We start from the raw sequence: 15,702 nt of genomic DNA, 5'->3' as shown, positions 1-15,702 counted from the left end.
TTTTGGAAGCATAGATAATTTTCTTGCTCTCAAGTGCTCTTCTACAAATCTACAGTTAATAAAAACTTGTTTTTGTTGTCATGCTACAAATTAAGTTTCACATCACAGGTACCACCCCATTAATCTTGAACAGAACTGTATGACGTAGGTGCTACAAGTAAAACAGCAGCTTCTGGCAGCAAAGTACACAACAGAACACAGAAATGCAATAATTTGGCAGTACAGGCCTGTGTTCCACCTATACTTGTATTCAGAAGTCATTTAGGAGGGGTTGCACATCTTGCTTCAAGATCCTTTCTGATAATGATAGAGGTATAGAGGCAAATTAGTTACTTGGTTTTCTGTGAAGCTGAACCATCATTCTCTTCAAATACACTACTGACACTTATTCATTTTACAAACATGTTTAAACTCTCTAAATTATCACCAATTTGCATAGCTTGTAAACCACTACTATTACATATTAATCCTACTTTTTCTATCCCTTGTTAAAAGAAAAAAAGCAAAGCTTACATTATTCCAGCTTTTCTAGCAGCGATGCTGCTTATTACAGAATCACAGAACAGTGAGTTAGGAAGATACCAGATGAGCTTCATCTGCTCAGCCCCTCTGCTCAAGCAGAATCACCTAGACCACACTGCCCAGAACCACCTCCCAGAGGCTTTTGTGTATCTCCAAGAATGCAACCTCTCTGAGCACCCTGTGCGAACACTTGGTTACCCACCCTCACAGTGAAAAAGTGTTTCCTGATGTGGATCAGTTTGTGCCTGTTGCATCTGGTCCTCACACTGGGCACCATAGAGCCTGGCTCTGTCCCCTTTGTATACACTGAGAAGTTTTTCCTTGAGCCTTCTGTAAGCTGAACAGTACTCTCAGCCTTTTCTCATCAGCCCTTTAATCTTCCCACCCTTTGCTGGACTCTCTGGTATGTGTCCATGTCTCTCTTACTGGGGAGCCCAGACTGGGACTCCAGGTGAGGCCTCTCCAGTGCTGTATATAAGAGAGGACTCACTCCCCTCAACCTGCTGCCAACATTCCTCCTAATGCAGCCCAGGATACCATTTTCTTTCTTTGCAGAAAGGGGATATGGCTGGCTCATGTTTAACTTGGTGCCCATCAGGAGGACCTGTTCCTTTTCTGCCAAGTTGCTTTCCAGATGGTTGCCCCCTGCTTGTGCTGGGGCTGCTCCTCCCCATGGGCTGGGCTTCGCGTTTCCCTTTGAGCTATTACTTACTGCACATGGATAGCCCAAATTAGGTAATAACACCTTGACTAAATAAATATCTTCATCCTTTAGATCTGAAATGATCAGAGTAACTTCCAAATGAGGAAAGAGATCTTGAGCCTTGCCATCCCTCTGCAGCTCCAGAGCACCTGAGTTGTGGGACTACACGAACCCAAAAACTAAATTTCTCTCTTTAACAGTTAAACATTTACCCCAGGACAATTCAGAATAAGCAAGTCAGATGCAGAAGTTTGACAGTTTATTAATTTAAAGGAGAGGCTGGAACAGAAAATAGCTGGCTTTCAAGGAAGGGGGTGAGGGGAAGATACATTCTTCAGCTGCACTGATAGCTACTGTGCCTGCCTCTTCCTTTTCCTCACAGATAAATTATTATTAAGGATAAAAAAACCAAGTGCTTTGTGGTTTTGGCAGACCAGCTAAGGTCAGTTAATGGAAAAGACTGGTAAAATGTATGATACAGTTGTGCAATGGAAACTTGGCATTTCCCTGCTGACCCATTCATTCCCTTCAGATGCATGATTAATATGAGAATTACAACTTCCCCTCTTCTATCAAGAGTCATGAGAAGAGATGCTGATTTCAGAGACCCTACCAAACCAAGGCTCAGTAATGTATAGACCATGGAAAGAAGACAGTGAAGAATGAAGAGTGCACTGCACGTGCTCATGAATAAGCATGCTGCAAAAACATCTCTCCTCCCAGCTCAAAAATCTTTCATCTGGAGCCTTCAGTGTGCTAAATGCCCTTCTAATATCCAGTATCAACCATCTGCACTCAAGGACAGTTTATGGACAAATTAGAACAATAAAATAAATATGACATTTACAGCCTTGTGAACTGAAAGAGAATGAAAGCAAAGTTGGGATGATGGGCATGTTAAGAATGACGCTACAGCATTGGGAAGTGCTTTTGATGCAAGGAACCAGAAGGCCAACTGTAGGCCTTAGTGCCTACTCAACAGCAGCTGTCCTATAACACTCTTCTTGCCGTTCCTTTGTAAATTAAGAGTTATCATCCAAAGTATCAATCCAAGTTTTTGGGGCTTTTTGTTTGATTAAAATGGTTATATTCTTGTTTCTAAACATCTTAAGTGAGATTGGTGTAATAAAAAAAAAATATTTTCTCTAAAATAAAGGAAAAGAAGTCATTCTGGTTATTAATACCAGTTATTTTGCTAATGTGATGCATATATAGCAATAAAATAACACAAGTCGCCTTCATGCAACAGATTTCATCTGTATTCCAAGATGCTAATTTTAATCTCTTCCCACTCCCAATCTTTTAACTTCAGGAAAACCTAAAAAAAACCAAGTTTTAGCACATTTCACAGGGATATTAAATATCTATTTTTCTCATGCCAATGTAAAAATACAAAGTTAGCAAAGACAAGTGATAATCTTAAAAGATTGCAATACACTGATGGATTTACTCTCAAAATTTTTGTATCTTTTGTATAGTAAGGACAGCCCACAAAAGGAAGAATGACAATTATGATTTGGTTAATTAATAGTGGAATCTTAAGTCCTACCAATATATTTCAATCTTCTTATAATGCAAAGACTTCACTTACACATGTGAATCTGGTCAAAACAAGGCTATCCAGCGATAAGAACTTTACCTCCATTTCTTCCTTACTACAGCCCAAAAGGCACATAGAAAACTATCCATGATAAAAAGCACTGAGTTTTGCTATATACCAATAGAAAGCACATAACTGAGGATCTTGGGTATCACTGTCACTAAAAAAATATGTAAAAAAAAAAAGTATTTGAGACAATGTTTCTTCTTATGTTTGAATGTAAAACCTGAACTTTGAGGTGTGCAGACCCATCATAGGAGGCTTTTCCCGAAAAAAGATGAAGGAATTATCTTCTTTTAATGGAAGTGATCTCTCACAATTTTTCTGTAGTAACCCAACTGCCCATTTATCATTTTTACACAGCAGATACTATCATTAAACCTGACATATCATGTGAAATTTTCCACTACCTGTAAATATTTGATGGAAATAAGTATTACATTTCACATGTCATCTTTCTAAGGATGCACTTTCCTAAAGATACATCTTTCCAAGATACAAATAATTTTCAATTTATGAATAATTTGAAAGTATTGTCGAGCATTTCACACCACTAGAGGGACCCATAAGCATTCTAATTTCACATCTATTCCCATCAAACCATTAAGAAATGCACTATATTAGAACCATGAACTTTTTTTTTTTAAATTAAGTCCTTCTATTTAACTCTCCTGTATGTTTACCACTCATGGTTTGAATTTTAAAATATTTTTATGACATTTAGTACTCAATATTATATAAAACCATGACTTCATTTGGAAGATATAATTTTAGTAAGGATTTTTAAAGTTACATCAAAAGACTAATTTAGACTATTGGGGTCTAAATTAGCTCATTATACTCCCTGTCTTCCTTAAAACCACTTAGAAGCCTTGTTTATCATCATTGTAAGGCACTACACTCCTTCTTCTGCTTAAAAAAAATATTAAGCCACACTGTTTTGGTTTCAATGTACAGTATATAACTATATACACATTCATAAATATTTTTTATTTTCCAAATGTTTTCCATTTTTTTTTCCAAATAATAATGACTGCTGGAAAATATGCTGTGGGTTAAGGATTAATGAAATAAACATGGCTTTGCAAGTGTCTTGTGAGTGGAATCAGAAAAAAAAAATAAAAAAAAATAAGTTTCAAGAAATTCTAGTAGTACCACAACTCTATTAAAAACTCCAGTGGTTTTCATCAGATGATTCCTAATGGAGGGGAAGTGCTAGGCATCACCACCACCAAAGGTAACTTCTCCTGAAGCACCTTACAGAACAAAAGGATCTCACTGCCTTAGCAAAGCAGAGCGCCACAGAACCATCAAATAATTTAGGTAAGAAGGGACAGAAGAGACTTCTGAAAGTCCTTTAGTGCAAACCTCTACTCAAGGCAGAGCTAATTTGAGAGAAGTTACTCGAAGTGTAGGGATTGGACTACTTCAGTATGAAAAAAGTGCCAATTCTCCAATGGCCCTCTAAGTAATTGCACAGCAGTAGAAGTGAAAAAAAAAAAAACATAATGAAAAGGTATCTACAGGATTTTACTAATTTATCTCTTTTGAATTTTGGCTCATCTTAGTATTTCTGTAAATGCTTCAGGAAAGATACAAAATTAAGTGAATTAAACAATGCCATTCCTGTGCTGGAATGAGTAACATTTTGCAATAATCTCAGGACTAGGAATCTACATACAAAGCAGTCTTTCCATGCCAGTTTACTGAATCATAAACCCAGCAATCCTGCAGTTATGCTTTTAGGGGTTTTTTTAACCTGAATCCACTCACTGGGCACAACAAATCTGTAATTCACAACAGCATACAACGAACTAAGGAACCTCACTGAAGCTAAATAGATAGAGGAAAATCATCAGAACACAAATATACAATATATATAGAAACATAGCCTTTACAAAACGGGTTATGCCATGTTAATCGAAATAGTGATCCTCCTGAAGAACGTGACATATAATGGTTCAACTCTTTTCCCAAAAGGATAATATATTCCAGATCGTTGCCAAATCATTTTCTTGCTGTCTTCCCAGAAAAACCCACCTCTCTTCGGTGTCCTAGAAATCTTCAGTTTTACAGTAAAGGAATGACAGAACCCTCAACTCATCTTTTTTGTCCATTTTTCATCACCAGAAATAAAAGAATAATTGAAAAGTAACCTGTCATGGTTAACAAAAAAATAATTTCCTTTACCAGTCTATATGACGGTCAATACAGAAAGTCAAACTGGGAGCAGAGATGAAAACAAAAGAATTCTCACGTGTTTCTACCAAATTGTCCAGCATACCAAAAAAAATCCTTTCCAAATAAGGTACTTGGAGAAAGAACACATTGGAGAAGTTCAGAAGAAATGGGAAAAAAACCCAAACCCAGAATGTATCTCTGTCTTCTTCTATGGTCAAACTTAAGCCAGCAATGAAACACAGAGTGGCCTGTACCTGTGCAAGACTCCAGAGCACACATGCTGTTTTACAGTAGCTTGGAAAGAAGAAATTGCAGGTAAAACAAACATCTGGAATAACAAAATTAAAAAACAAACCTGCTCTGTATTCTCAATTGGCACTTTTTATCCTCAAATCTTTCTTAATCAAGCTCACTTCAAGCTCATTCTTTTCATTTATCTAATACAGTTGTATTTGGAGCATTTTCTGTGGTTTCCCCTTGTGTGACTGCATTCTCCAAACTAAATCAAAGTCAAAATGTTTCTCACATTGTGGAACACAATTTATTTGAATAATCTGGACTGTGAATAATTAGAAGACTATTTCAGAATTGCATCTTTCACAGAAAGGGAGCTCTTGAAGAAATCTCTCAAGCTTTTTACTCCTCAGTGATGCTGTTTTCAAAAGGAAACAAATACTTAAGCTATGATCATACAAATCTTCTTGCATTACTTTATTCATGATGAAACTCACCCTTCTTTACAGTAGACTGCTGAACAAAACAGACAATTACTGTTAAACAAAACCAAATAGGAAATTCCTCTATTTTCTTGAAACAAAAAAGGGCATTGAAATTCATCTGGACTCGATAAGTTTATCTCAATCTCTAGATGGTATCATCAAAAGCATCATTAGCTGCTGCTACACAAGGATTTTTCAAATTGTTTCAGGCAATCAATTTGGATTTGCACTCCTTTCTCTTCTTTGAATTCTGGCCTCTCAGCCAAGGGAAGTCTAAATTAACTGTTCAAGGTAAACATTTTTCAGTGGTTCATGAGCTAAGAACCAGAACATTAAAAACATTGAAACAGCACATGTTGACATTTTTGCCAGATATTGGAATAGTTTATAATATGTTCCACAAACTGTAATTTCCAAGTAAAGAGTCTGAAGGTTGTATAAGAAAGGTAAACTCTGACATATCATCACATACTTGCACTCTCAAGAAAGAGCATTCAATTTATTTATCACCTATAAAAACATCTCTTTCTTTCCATTCCCCCTAAAAAGGCTCCATAAACAGCTAAGAAGAATAACCATCTAAATCTCAATGAAGTCTTTTACTGTACCATTATACTGTATGCAAGCAACTATTTTCTTCAAAATTGAGCATTCCTGAATGTTATCAAACACATACTGATTAATTCAAATTCCCTTTTTCTTTCTAAGATATTTTAACTCACAGATGTGATTCAGTTATCTATAAAACACAAAACAGAGCCCTATGTGTTGGCAGCATCATCATCTCCCCATAGAAGCATGCTCAGATGAGACTGGCACAAGAGAATTCTAAAAACCTTTTGACAAGATATAACTTACTCTGGGCCAGACACAACAGGAGAAGCAAGAAAAACATGTTTCTTCTCTGCAAAACCAAAGCATTCATTTTTCTATCTGGTTCCCCTAAACTATATCTAACAACCCTTCCCTAAAAGGAAGCTTAAAAGCTTTAATTTCAGCTGTATCTGCATATGACACTTCTCAATATTTTCTTCTGTTATCTTAACTATTCACTTGACCTTTATTCATTTTGGCTTCACTTCCTCACTATAACAATCTGTACATATCACTGTGCATGCTCACCGTTAGGGTTGTTTTTAAGGAGAAACAGAGAGTGATTAGGGCACATCATATATGCCTTTGTTTGTGCAGACTACAAACACCTCCAACAATCAAAATTTCTTTAAGTGTAGTAGCTTGCTCTTTTACTATTTCTGGAAAAAAGGAATATTTTTATCTTGTCACCAATTCTTCTACCAAAGGTTTTGTTTCACATTAGCTTTTATCAACATAGTCTGACAACAATGAAGACTGAGTTATTACCTGTGATGTCTTGAGTAATGTAAAGAAAATTTTGAGGTATTCATGCAAATCGTAGCCTATTTGTACACCAAAAGACAGTAAGTGATTAAAACCACTGCAATCACTTTTTCGATAACTTCCCTGAAAACCAAACAGTACATGCTGCCTTCTCACAGCGAACTACAAAACTCCCTTCTTGTTTCTCATGGAGTGAAAAGTAGATCCAGTGTTTTACAGCCAATTCAATAAAACATTACGGTGTAGGCATTTTACTGTGCAACAGCGAATTCAGAGGAAGAAAGTTGTGTGGCTGCTCTCTCCTTTCCAGAAATGGTGGATTTAAGATGCTGTCTTGATGTTATGCCCATGATCTCACACAGGCATAACTAACAGAACACAGTAACAGAAAACCTACTAAGTGATGACTTAACATAAACCAACTGCCAACCAACAAGAAGAATATAATCCTGACTTTCCCCATTCACCAGGAAACAGTCTTGTTAAAACAAAAATTTGTTTATTGAGCTATTCCTCTTGGTAGTTCCTGCAATTACGTATAAAAAGGTAACTTCTGGAATAACAGATAATGTATGTAGAAGGAAAACTACCATCCAACAAAGCTGGCTTCATTATCAGTCAAATCCCGCATTTAATAATCCTCATATATGACTCCCATTCCACTGTCTCTAACAACATTTTTCCAACCATCTTCCTAAAATCAAATTTTGTTTAAGTTACTGTTGAGAATACACAGGTTAGAAACCTGAATATTCATGTATCAATTACAGAATTCAGGGATGAAGATATAGATGCCAAGTTTATAATGCCTACGAAGATACAGAAGTGATCTTTAGAAGTAAGTGCTGACAAACTTTACTTCAGCAACACTGGTTATAACAAATATGAAGCAAAGTAATGCATTTCAAATTCAATACTCTTCCAGCCTATCAGTAAAATAAGAAAACAGGTTAAGAGCCTATCAATAAAATATTAGAAAAGAGACTGGTCAGAATATTATTAGCTAAACCTCCTGAAAGACATTCAAATTCTTCTCAAAACATCGACAGAAAAAGAAAACAATGTTGAACAACCAAAGCTAGCTAAGCAAAACACAAAACAGCACTAATGCTTCAGCACTGAGACGGACAGCCACTATGTAAGTCCTCTGCAAAACACATAAGCAATGATCATTGCAAAATATTTAGAACCACAGAATAAAGCTAGTGGATAGCACATGAAAGTTACAGTGAAACTATACAAACACAGTGGAGGAAGTATGTCCATGCACAACTAATGTTCAGGATACAGCTGTGGTGGGGAGAAAAAAAAAGGCAACATTCAGATGGTTTAGACTGCTTCAGCTGCAGAAGAGACCCCTTCCAGTTCAGTATTTGCCCCAAGGAAAGAAGAGCTGACTGACTCCTTTCACATGTTATTGCTCAAATGGGTGAATATTTTTCAGTCATTTACCTCTACGTGGCAAAATCATCTGCTTCTAAGTAACTGGGAGAGGGCAGGGAGAATATGCTAAAAATTAGGTCAAGTCTGATTCCTGCAACTTCTCTCTGCTGGCAGTCTCATAGTGCTTTACTAAATCTCTCTGGCTTAAACAATTAAGGAAACACTGGTCAAGACTGAATTAGCATTGCAGAGAGGAAGAAAACATCTTATGGATAAAAAAGAAACCCACATTTATGTAAATTACTAGATAATCTAGTGATATGGTGAGAGATGGTGCTGGATTCCTGACTGTGAAAAACTCCACAATGTGGCAGGAGCCCAGAAGTCCAAGAGCAATTCTTCAACAAGCTACAATCCTGAAGTGAAAAAAATCTGACTATAATATCACAATTCTGAAAACTAACACAGCAACTGTCTTGAGAAGAAAGTTAAAGCCAAAGAATTTTTTGGGCCTCCTAGCAATATTTTTTGCTGTCATCAGACACCCCAGGTGATGTTGCTAAAAGCTGGTAGCTGTGTCTGAACAAGTAGGAGCAAGGAGAAAGGGTGTGAAAGTCCTTCTGACTAGTCATGATCTGCCTGAGGCACGATCATCAGGATGAAAGAAACTGTGTGATGAGGACCATAGAATAGTTAATTTGACAACAGCAATAATATGCTGACTGCCTTTAAATACGTAGTTCTTTTAATACTTCTGTTAGTATCTTCCTATATCAGCATGAAATGCCACATATATATATACTCACACAAAAAAAAGACAGTTATGTATTTCATAAATTGCATGCTATTTCTACTGAGAATTTAATATACTCAATCAGGACTTGATATGAAACTTATCTCCTCTTTATTGAAAAATTCTACATAGCACACTCTTCAAACTTTGTTTTCTCACCTATTTTTATGAAACTTTTGAACAAAACTAAGCATTTAAGAGTTTTAGAAATTATCTACTTTTAAAAATAATAACTTCAGTTAAGAACAGAGCATAAGATCAGTTTCTGCCACTCATTTTTATTCATAAGGTAATTACAACAACCACACTTACTACCATGATATCGGCTTTACTCAATCTCTCCATTGTATTCAGAATACTTGGAATTGTGCTGATACAATACTGGTGTAGATCCTTTATGACAGTTAATACATTCATTATTGGCATAATTTAATTAGGACCCAGATCCCCTGCATTTTTGCTGCATATAGGTTTGGTAGTGGTGAAACTTTCTATTACCACAACTACTGACAAATTTAGTTGTAACAATACAGATGGATAATTTTACTTTTTTATCTACAAAAAGATGCTTGTAACACTTCTGAAAACTAAAGGGTTCCTCAAACACATAATCAAAGAGATTTAGGCTGCTGCTTTCTCCTAACACTTCAATTTTTATTTAAGGTTTGTCTCTGTCCAAAAATTTAAGTCCTAGCTAACCCATTTCAGTAGATGTAAACGTTATGATGAGTTGAAGAATATTTATATTACTGTAATTCTGTTCAAGCATCATCCTGGACAGGGCCTTTCTACTGCTTTATAAAAACAGGAAAGTATTCTCCTCAACTGACAGTGTCTGCCAAGTAAGCACACAGCACACACATGAGTAGCTGTTTAGAAGATAAGTCTTCATTTCCATATGGAATCAGGTCTAAATTCAATGAGTTTAAAATTATATTTTTTAAAAAAAATATTTAGCAGTGAAGATTTTCCTCTTCTATTTTTGGTAATGAGCTAGAATGAAAGATTTTCCTAAGAAGTGTAAAAAAAAATAGTCTTGCTATAAGAGATGCTAACTTTATTTTAGAGGCTCAGTAGTTAAAATTGATGGAAGCCTTTGTTTATTTGTCATTTATCTGCTTTTAAATACTTACAGTGAAAAATACGGAAATCAATGTATGGATGAGAACCTCTTCTCTCTGTTTCAAATCCTGCCCGACTTCTTACTCGCACATCTCCTAGAAACAGGGTCAAGAGTGAAATAAAAGTGTGGAAGAGTGGCAGAGATAAAATGCAAATGAACATAGCCTGGAGGGGTAAAGATTCATGTACTTAATGGAGGAGAGTAATTCAAACAATAGGCCTACTTCAATGTTTTTGTTTTAAAGGTGAAATTCAAAACAAAGTTTGAAGACTTGTTAAACATGCAATCACATGCTTTCTTGCCAAAATCTCTCCTGCCTATGCATATGTTGCCAGAAGCATGTGATAAGCATTCAGATGAAATCAGGAAGAGCTTGCTACACCAGTATGGTAAAAATGCACCTTAATATGACAGAAAACAAGAACATTTAAAGTTGATCTGTTCCTCAGTAACACACATACAACGATAACATTTTGTAGAATACAAAAAAGATTCAATTTCTAGAAATGGTAGCTTTTAGCAAATAAGCTAGTTACAATATGGTTTTATATTATATATTTTCCCACTAGCATTTACTTACTTGTACTCAGCTGTTTGAATATTACACAAGAGCCTATTAAAATATCAAAACTCAGTATTAAAATTTGATCAAACTATTTTGCACTGTAATTAGCTTCAACCTGAATCTTTAGCATGCTAGTTATACTTCTACTTATGCACTTTACCAACTGAAAGCTGATCAGTATTTTTTTGTTAGATATTTGTATGTATTAATATAAGCAGTTCACCTGGATTAAAAGCTTTCACTTAAAATTCTTTTGCAATTACAAATTTGGAGAAATCTTTGAGGATCAAATGCAATAGTGTTTCCCTCCACAAACCGTAACAAAGATAAATTTAAGATGTGCAAATATTGTGGTTTCTAATTATGAAAATCCTTCAAGCGTCGTATTCTCCTCACTTCAAACACAGCATTTTCCATATGAAACCCAAATAAATAATTAACAAAAAGCACTATGACTGAGTTTATAAGAACTAAATAAAACTATAGCTATTTATTTTTCATCAAGTAGTAAACATCTTAAAAGCATTTTTTTTCCTTTTTTCTTTTCTAACCTGCTGAAGTGTAATGCTGAAGTCGCCAACTTATCAGAAAATAGCTAAAGGTACTGACTCACACTTCAGTAATACACTTTAATACTTAACAGGCATCTTTCTAGAGATACATATCTATAAACACTGACACATCTACAGTGACAACTTTACATGAATGTTATCTTGTGAGGTGTGTTTGAAGGACCACAAAAGGTCAAGTAGGCCCAGGGCTCCCCTGAAGTTTGCACATCAGCAAAAACATAGTAAATACATGTGCCTTTCAGTTATTAATCCTTTTATTTTTTTAACTGAAAACCTTTACCGAGCTGCAAGGGAAAGCAACCCAATTACTATCTGCAAGTATTATTTTTCAGACCACTTACAATATATTACTTAAAAAGGCTTCAAGCATTCATTTGAGTGGAGTGCAAAAGACTTGTCTCCTTCCAGGCAATACAGAGGCAGCAAATTGTAGAACTCTTCTGTTAGGCCCAAGCAACTGGTGAATTTTATTTGCAAAATAAATTAATAAAAATGAAAAAGGGAGGGAACTTTGGAAGAGAGAGGGTAAATGCATTAGTAGCTGTATATGAAAATAACAGTGTACACGGAGGAAAATTCTACTTTCATTACCTTTCACTCATATTTATCTGGGTAATCAGGCATAGCTACAGCTGAGTGAATGACTTCACCAGCTATATTAAAAGAAAATAATAAATGTTTTTAAGTGGAGCTAATTTTTTACAGAAAAGGTGATATAGCTTTTGTGATTTATTTTTCGTTTAAATGCAGTTTTTTACTTTTAGAATTTACAAACCACAGTACAAATTAGTAAATAGTTTCAGCCAGTGTACAACTAGGTTTTGGCAAACAATTTAAGTGTCAAGAATAGGAAAAGTTTACAAAAAAAATACCTGAATATCAACATGGAATTCTGCAAATAACAAAATGAACAGGTTCATCTGATAAATGATGTCCAGAAAATTTCCCTCTGCTTTGTTCTTTTTCATTTACTAGTACTCTTGACTAACAGCACAGACAGAATAATAATATCACTGGCACCCTTGAAATGCCTGCAATGTTGAGAATGTTAGGGATGAAAATAAGAAAAACTGTCTGTAAGTAAAATGAAGAAGTTCAACTGACAACATTACTTTAAACAGAAATTATTAGAATATCTATTTACAGGGATATTTAGACAAAGAAGGAATTGTATACTAAAAATGCACATGGCAAACTAAGGAAAAAGGGAACTGTAATAAGATAGAGCTAAAATTACTGTAATTGCTTGCATACATATAAAATGAGAAATTCCCAGCAAGGAAAGCTAAATATTTTCATTACATAGTTATTGAGCAATAGTCTCTCTCCCTAATTATGGTAGAAGAAGCTATTTTTTTAAAAAAAACCAGTATCTCAACAATGGATTAGTTTTTTTAGAATACAACTGGATTTATTCTGGAAAAATATACCACTTCTACAGGACCAGAATTGATTATGGCAAACAAAGCAGAAAATTCTCTTGTGCCAGAACAAAGGCAAAAGAGATGTCTCCATTATCATGAATTGCTGCATTTTTCAGGATTTGAGACAATAAATGTACTTGAAAAATATTGGTACAAGTGGAATTTGATGATACCATACATCCATCTGAAGTTTCTAAATATACAGGAGAAAAAGGAATCACTGGCTGCACATTATGAAACAATGTGCTATTAGCACAGCGAAACTAATCTCTAGTGCATATGTATAGTTAGTTCCAAAACATCCAGAAATACTGGAACATTGTTACGCCTTCACTCTTTGGTTAATGTAACCCGCAGAAGATTAATGGATCCCAAATGCACCCACTTCATTGTACATTCACACAACATAACATGTTCACATCAATTCACTTGGGAAATCCTACACTAGTGTTTTGTAACCCTGTGACTCTGAATTTATGCAGAATTTAATTTTAAGGAAGAGACATGTTTATCTTCACAGGGAACCTGACAAAAAAGCACAAGGTATCTCAGACTTGAGACTACTCTTATCAAATAAAAGGACACTGTTACATAATTCCTTCAAACAGAAGTCCAACCTCAGAGCCAACCATTATTATGGTAGCAGAAAGACTATTAAAATTCAACACCTAAAACAAAAGAATTTACTGATAGTTTTTGTTTATTTAGACCTTTACAAACATATCGAAATGCTTACACAATCTTTTTGTCATCAGATCCCACAGGCTGCTTTTAAGTGACTTTCCATGGGGGAGGGCACAGAAGTGGCAGCAAGCCGACTGACAGCTTTCATCTGAAGTGTCTCTTCTCGAGCCACTTTCAGTCACACTGGAAAGATTCCTGTGTTACCTTTATGGAACAATTGTGGTACCTTCCAGGAACAATTTTTTTCCTCTTTGAGAGTTTTGCTGATTCCAAAAATTCAAGTGTAAGATTTAAAAAATGTGAAGTCTTCCTTTCCAAACTTCATTTGGAGCACAAAAACGATACAATATCTGACGGCAGATTATTTAGTTACACTTTTTTCCAGAATAGTCCTGCATGATCAGGACATTTTAAGACAAAGATGACACTGGCAAAAATTTAATTGAAGACTAAATAAATCATGGAAGAAGGAATGTAAGAGGGAGGTTTGCAGCTATAACTCAAAACTGAAAAGAAATTAGGGCTGTAACAAAACTTACCTTGAAACAGATTGTTTAGTTCCTGCCCCTCTCTCAGATTTCTGCTCACACAAGGTCAGCTCTGATACTTACAAGGCAGCTGAAATGCCAACAGCTGACATCCCTGGGTGTTAGGGTCACCCAGCACATACTTGGTGCTACCCTAACACTGCAGTGTAGCACAGTAACAATGCAGCAGCTGCTTGGGGAGCTGAGGCCATCCGAAGCAGGGACAGAAACCTCAGAGACCATGGAGGACAGCTGGGAGCAGAAATTATGACAGCCACCTCAAGGTAAAGGACTCAAGTCAAAGCCATGAGGTTGTGAAGAGTGGGATTTTCAGACAGAATTACTAACTTCACAGATTAAAATTCCTATTAAATTTGTTGAAGAAACAGATGGCAGGTCAACTGAATGTCCCAGAATTAAAGCAAACAGAACACAACATAAAAACCACTACCAGAGAAGAGCGTGCACAGTACACACGAGCTTTTCTCCAATGTTTCCTATTTGAAGTGATCAAGACCTGTAAAGGGAGATAAATGCTCCAGTTGTAGCTGAGAGGTGCATGCTCACCAATACAAGCAGTCAGTGCACCACACTTTCTACCCCATGCACAGTAGAAAAACTTTCAGTCAATATAAAGCAACAAGAAAAAGAAACCAGAAAAGCAATAAAAAAATCAAGAAAGTATCAAGATTACACAGAAGCACTTACAAGATATTTTGACAATTCCTCATAGTTGCTGAGACAAGTGGTTGAGGTGATGCAGATGTATTAGCCTTTCCAAGATCTTAAAAGAAAAATTCTACAATGCTGCATCTGTATCTATATTTTAAAATAGTAAATAAGCCACTTGGGAGTGGCTTAGTGTATATTTTGGGAATGGGGTATGACAGATGAGTCATTACAGTCACTGCTGCTTGTTTATATCAACACACTGATGAAGGCAGTTAGGAGTTAGTTTTTTATTTTGCATACCCCTAAAACAAGATCTTTTAAATTGAACCTGGACACACTGCTATACCACAGGAATTCCTATTTAATTGGTGTAAATGTATTTTCATTGGATTACCATTTGAACAGCCTGAAAAAAACACTGAATGAAGCAACTTCATGGCCAGTACAACTAAACAAATGCAGAGGGAGTTATTGTAGGTGCTCTTAGCCTTGTATTTTTTGTCTGCTAAGATAAACATCCTATCAAGGTACATTTTATTAGTAGATATAGTCTGCATGGAATAAAACCAGCCAAGTAAAAGGCAAATCTGCTCTTGACTATGCCTAACTTCCCACTAAGTTACAGCTGAGGATTCATTATAGCTTATTCTGCTCAAGTGTATTAAGATAAATAGAGCAAAAACAAACCCCTCATAATAATGTAGGAAATGCAATGCTTCACATTTCTTGCCAACAACTGTAATGGAATATATTAACCCTTGAATCTACTCTGATATGAATGTTTCTACATACCGATGAGTCCAACTGTTCAGCTTTCAGGCTGGTCTTTTTTATGATCCATTTACAAGTACAAAAATAATAAATATGTAAATAGT

At 35.6% G+C, this 15,702-nt stretch overlaps 1 protein-coding gene across 3 annotated transcripts in view; it reads right to left on the bottom strand.

The window, feature by feature from the left end:
* PDE7A (phosphodiesterase 7A) overlaps positions 1-15,702 on the bottom strand; it is a 76,276-nt gene that overhangs the window by 18,968 nt on the left and 41,606 nt on the right. For 2 of the 3 annotated variants that reach the window (XM_005517121.3, XM_005517122.3), the window contains exon 3: positions 10,394-10,477. The exons of the other annotated variant lie outside the window; for it this stretch is intronic. In XM_005517121.3, the coding sequence (XP_005517178.1) occupies positions 10,394-10,477 (84 nt within the window). The remainder of the gene's footprint in view (positions 1-10,393; positions 10,478-15,702) is intronic. 3 annotated transcript variants of the gene reach the window in all.

The sequence above is a fragment of the Pseudopodoces humilis genome, chromosome 1 (assembly GCF_049639895.1).
Source record: "Pseudopodoces humilis isolate 2021_Gansu_Grassland_sample_001 chromosome 1, ASM4963989v1, whole genome shotgun sequence".
NCBI lineage: Eukaryota > Metazoa > Chordata > Aves > Passeriformes > Paridae > Pseudopodoces > Pseudopodoces humilis.
The sequence above is the reverse complement of the archived record's forward strand: the minus strand, read 5'-3'. Positions and strand labels throughout refer to the sequence as shown.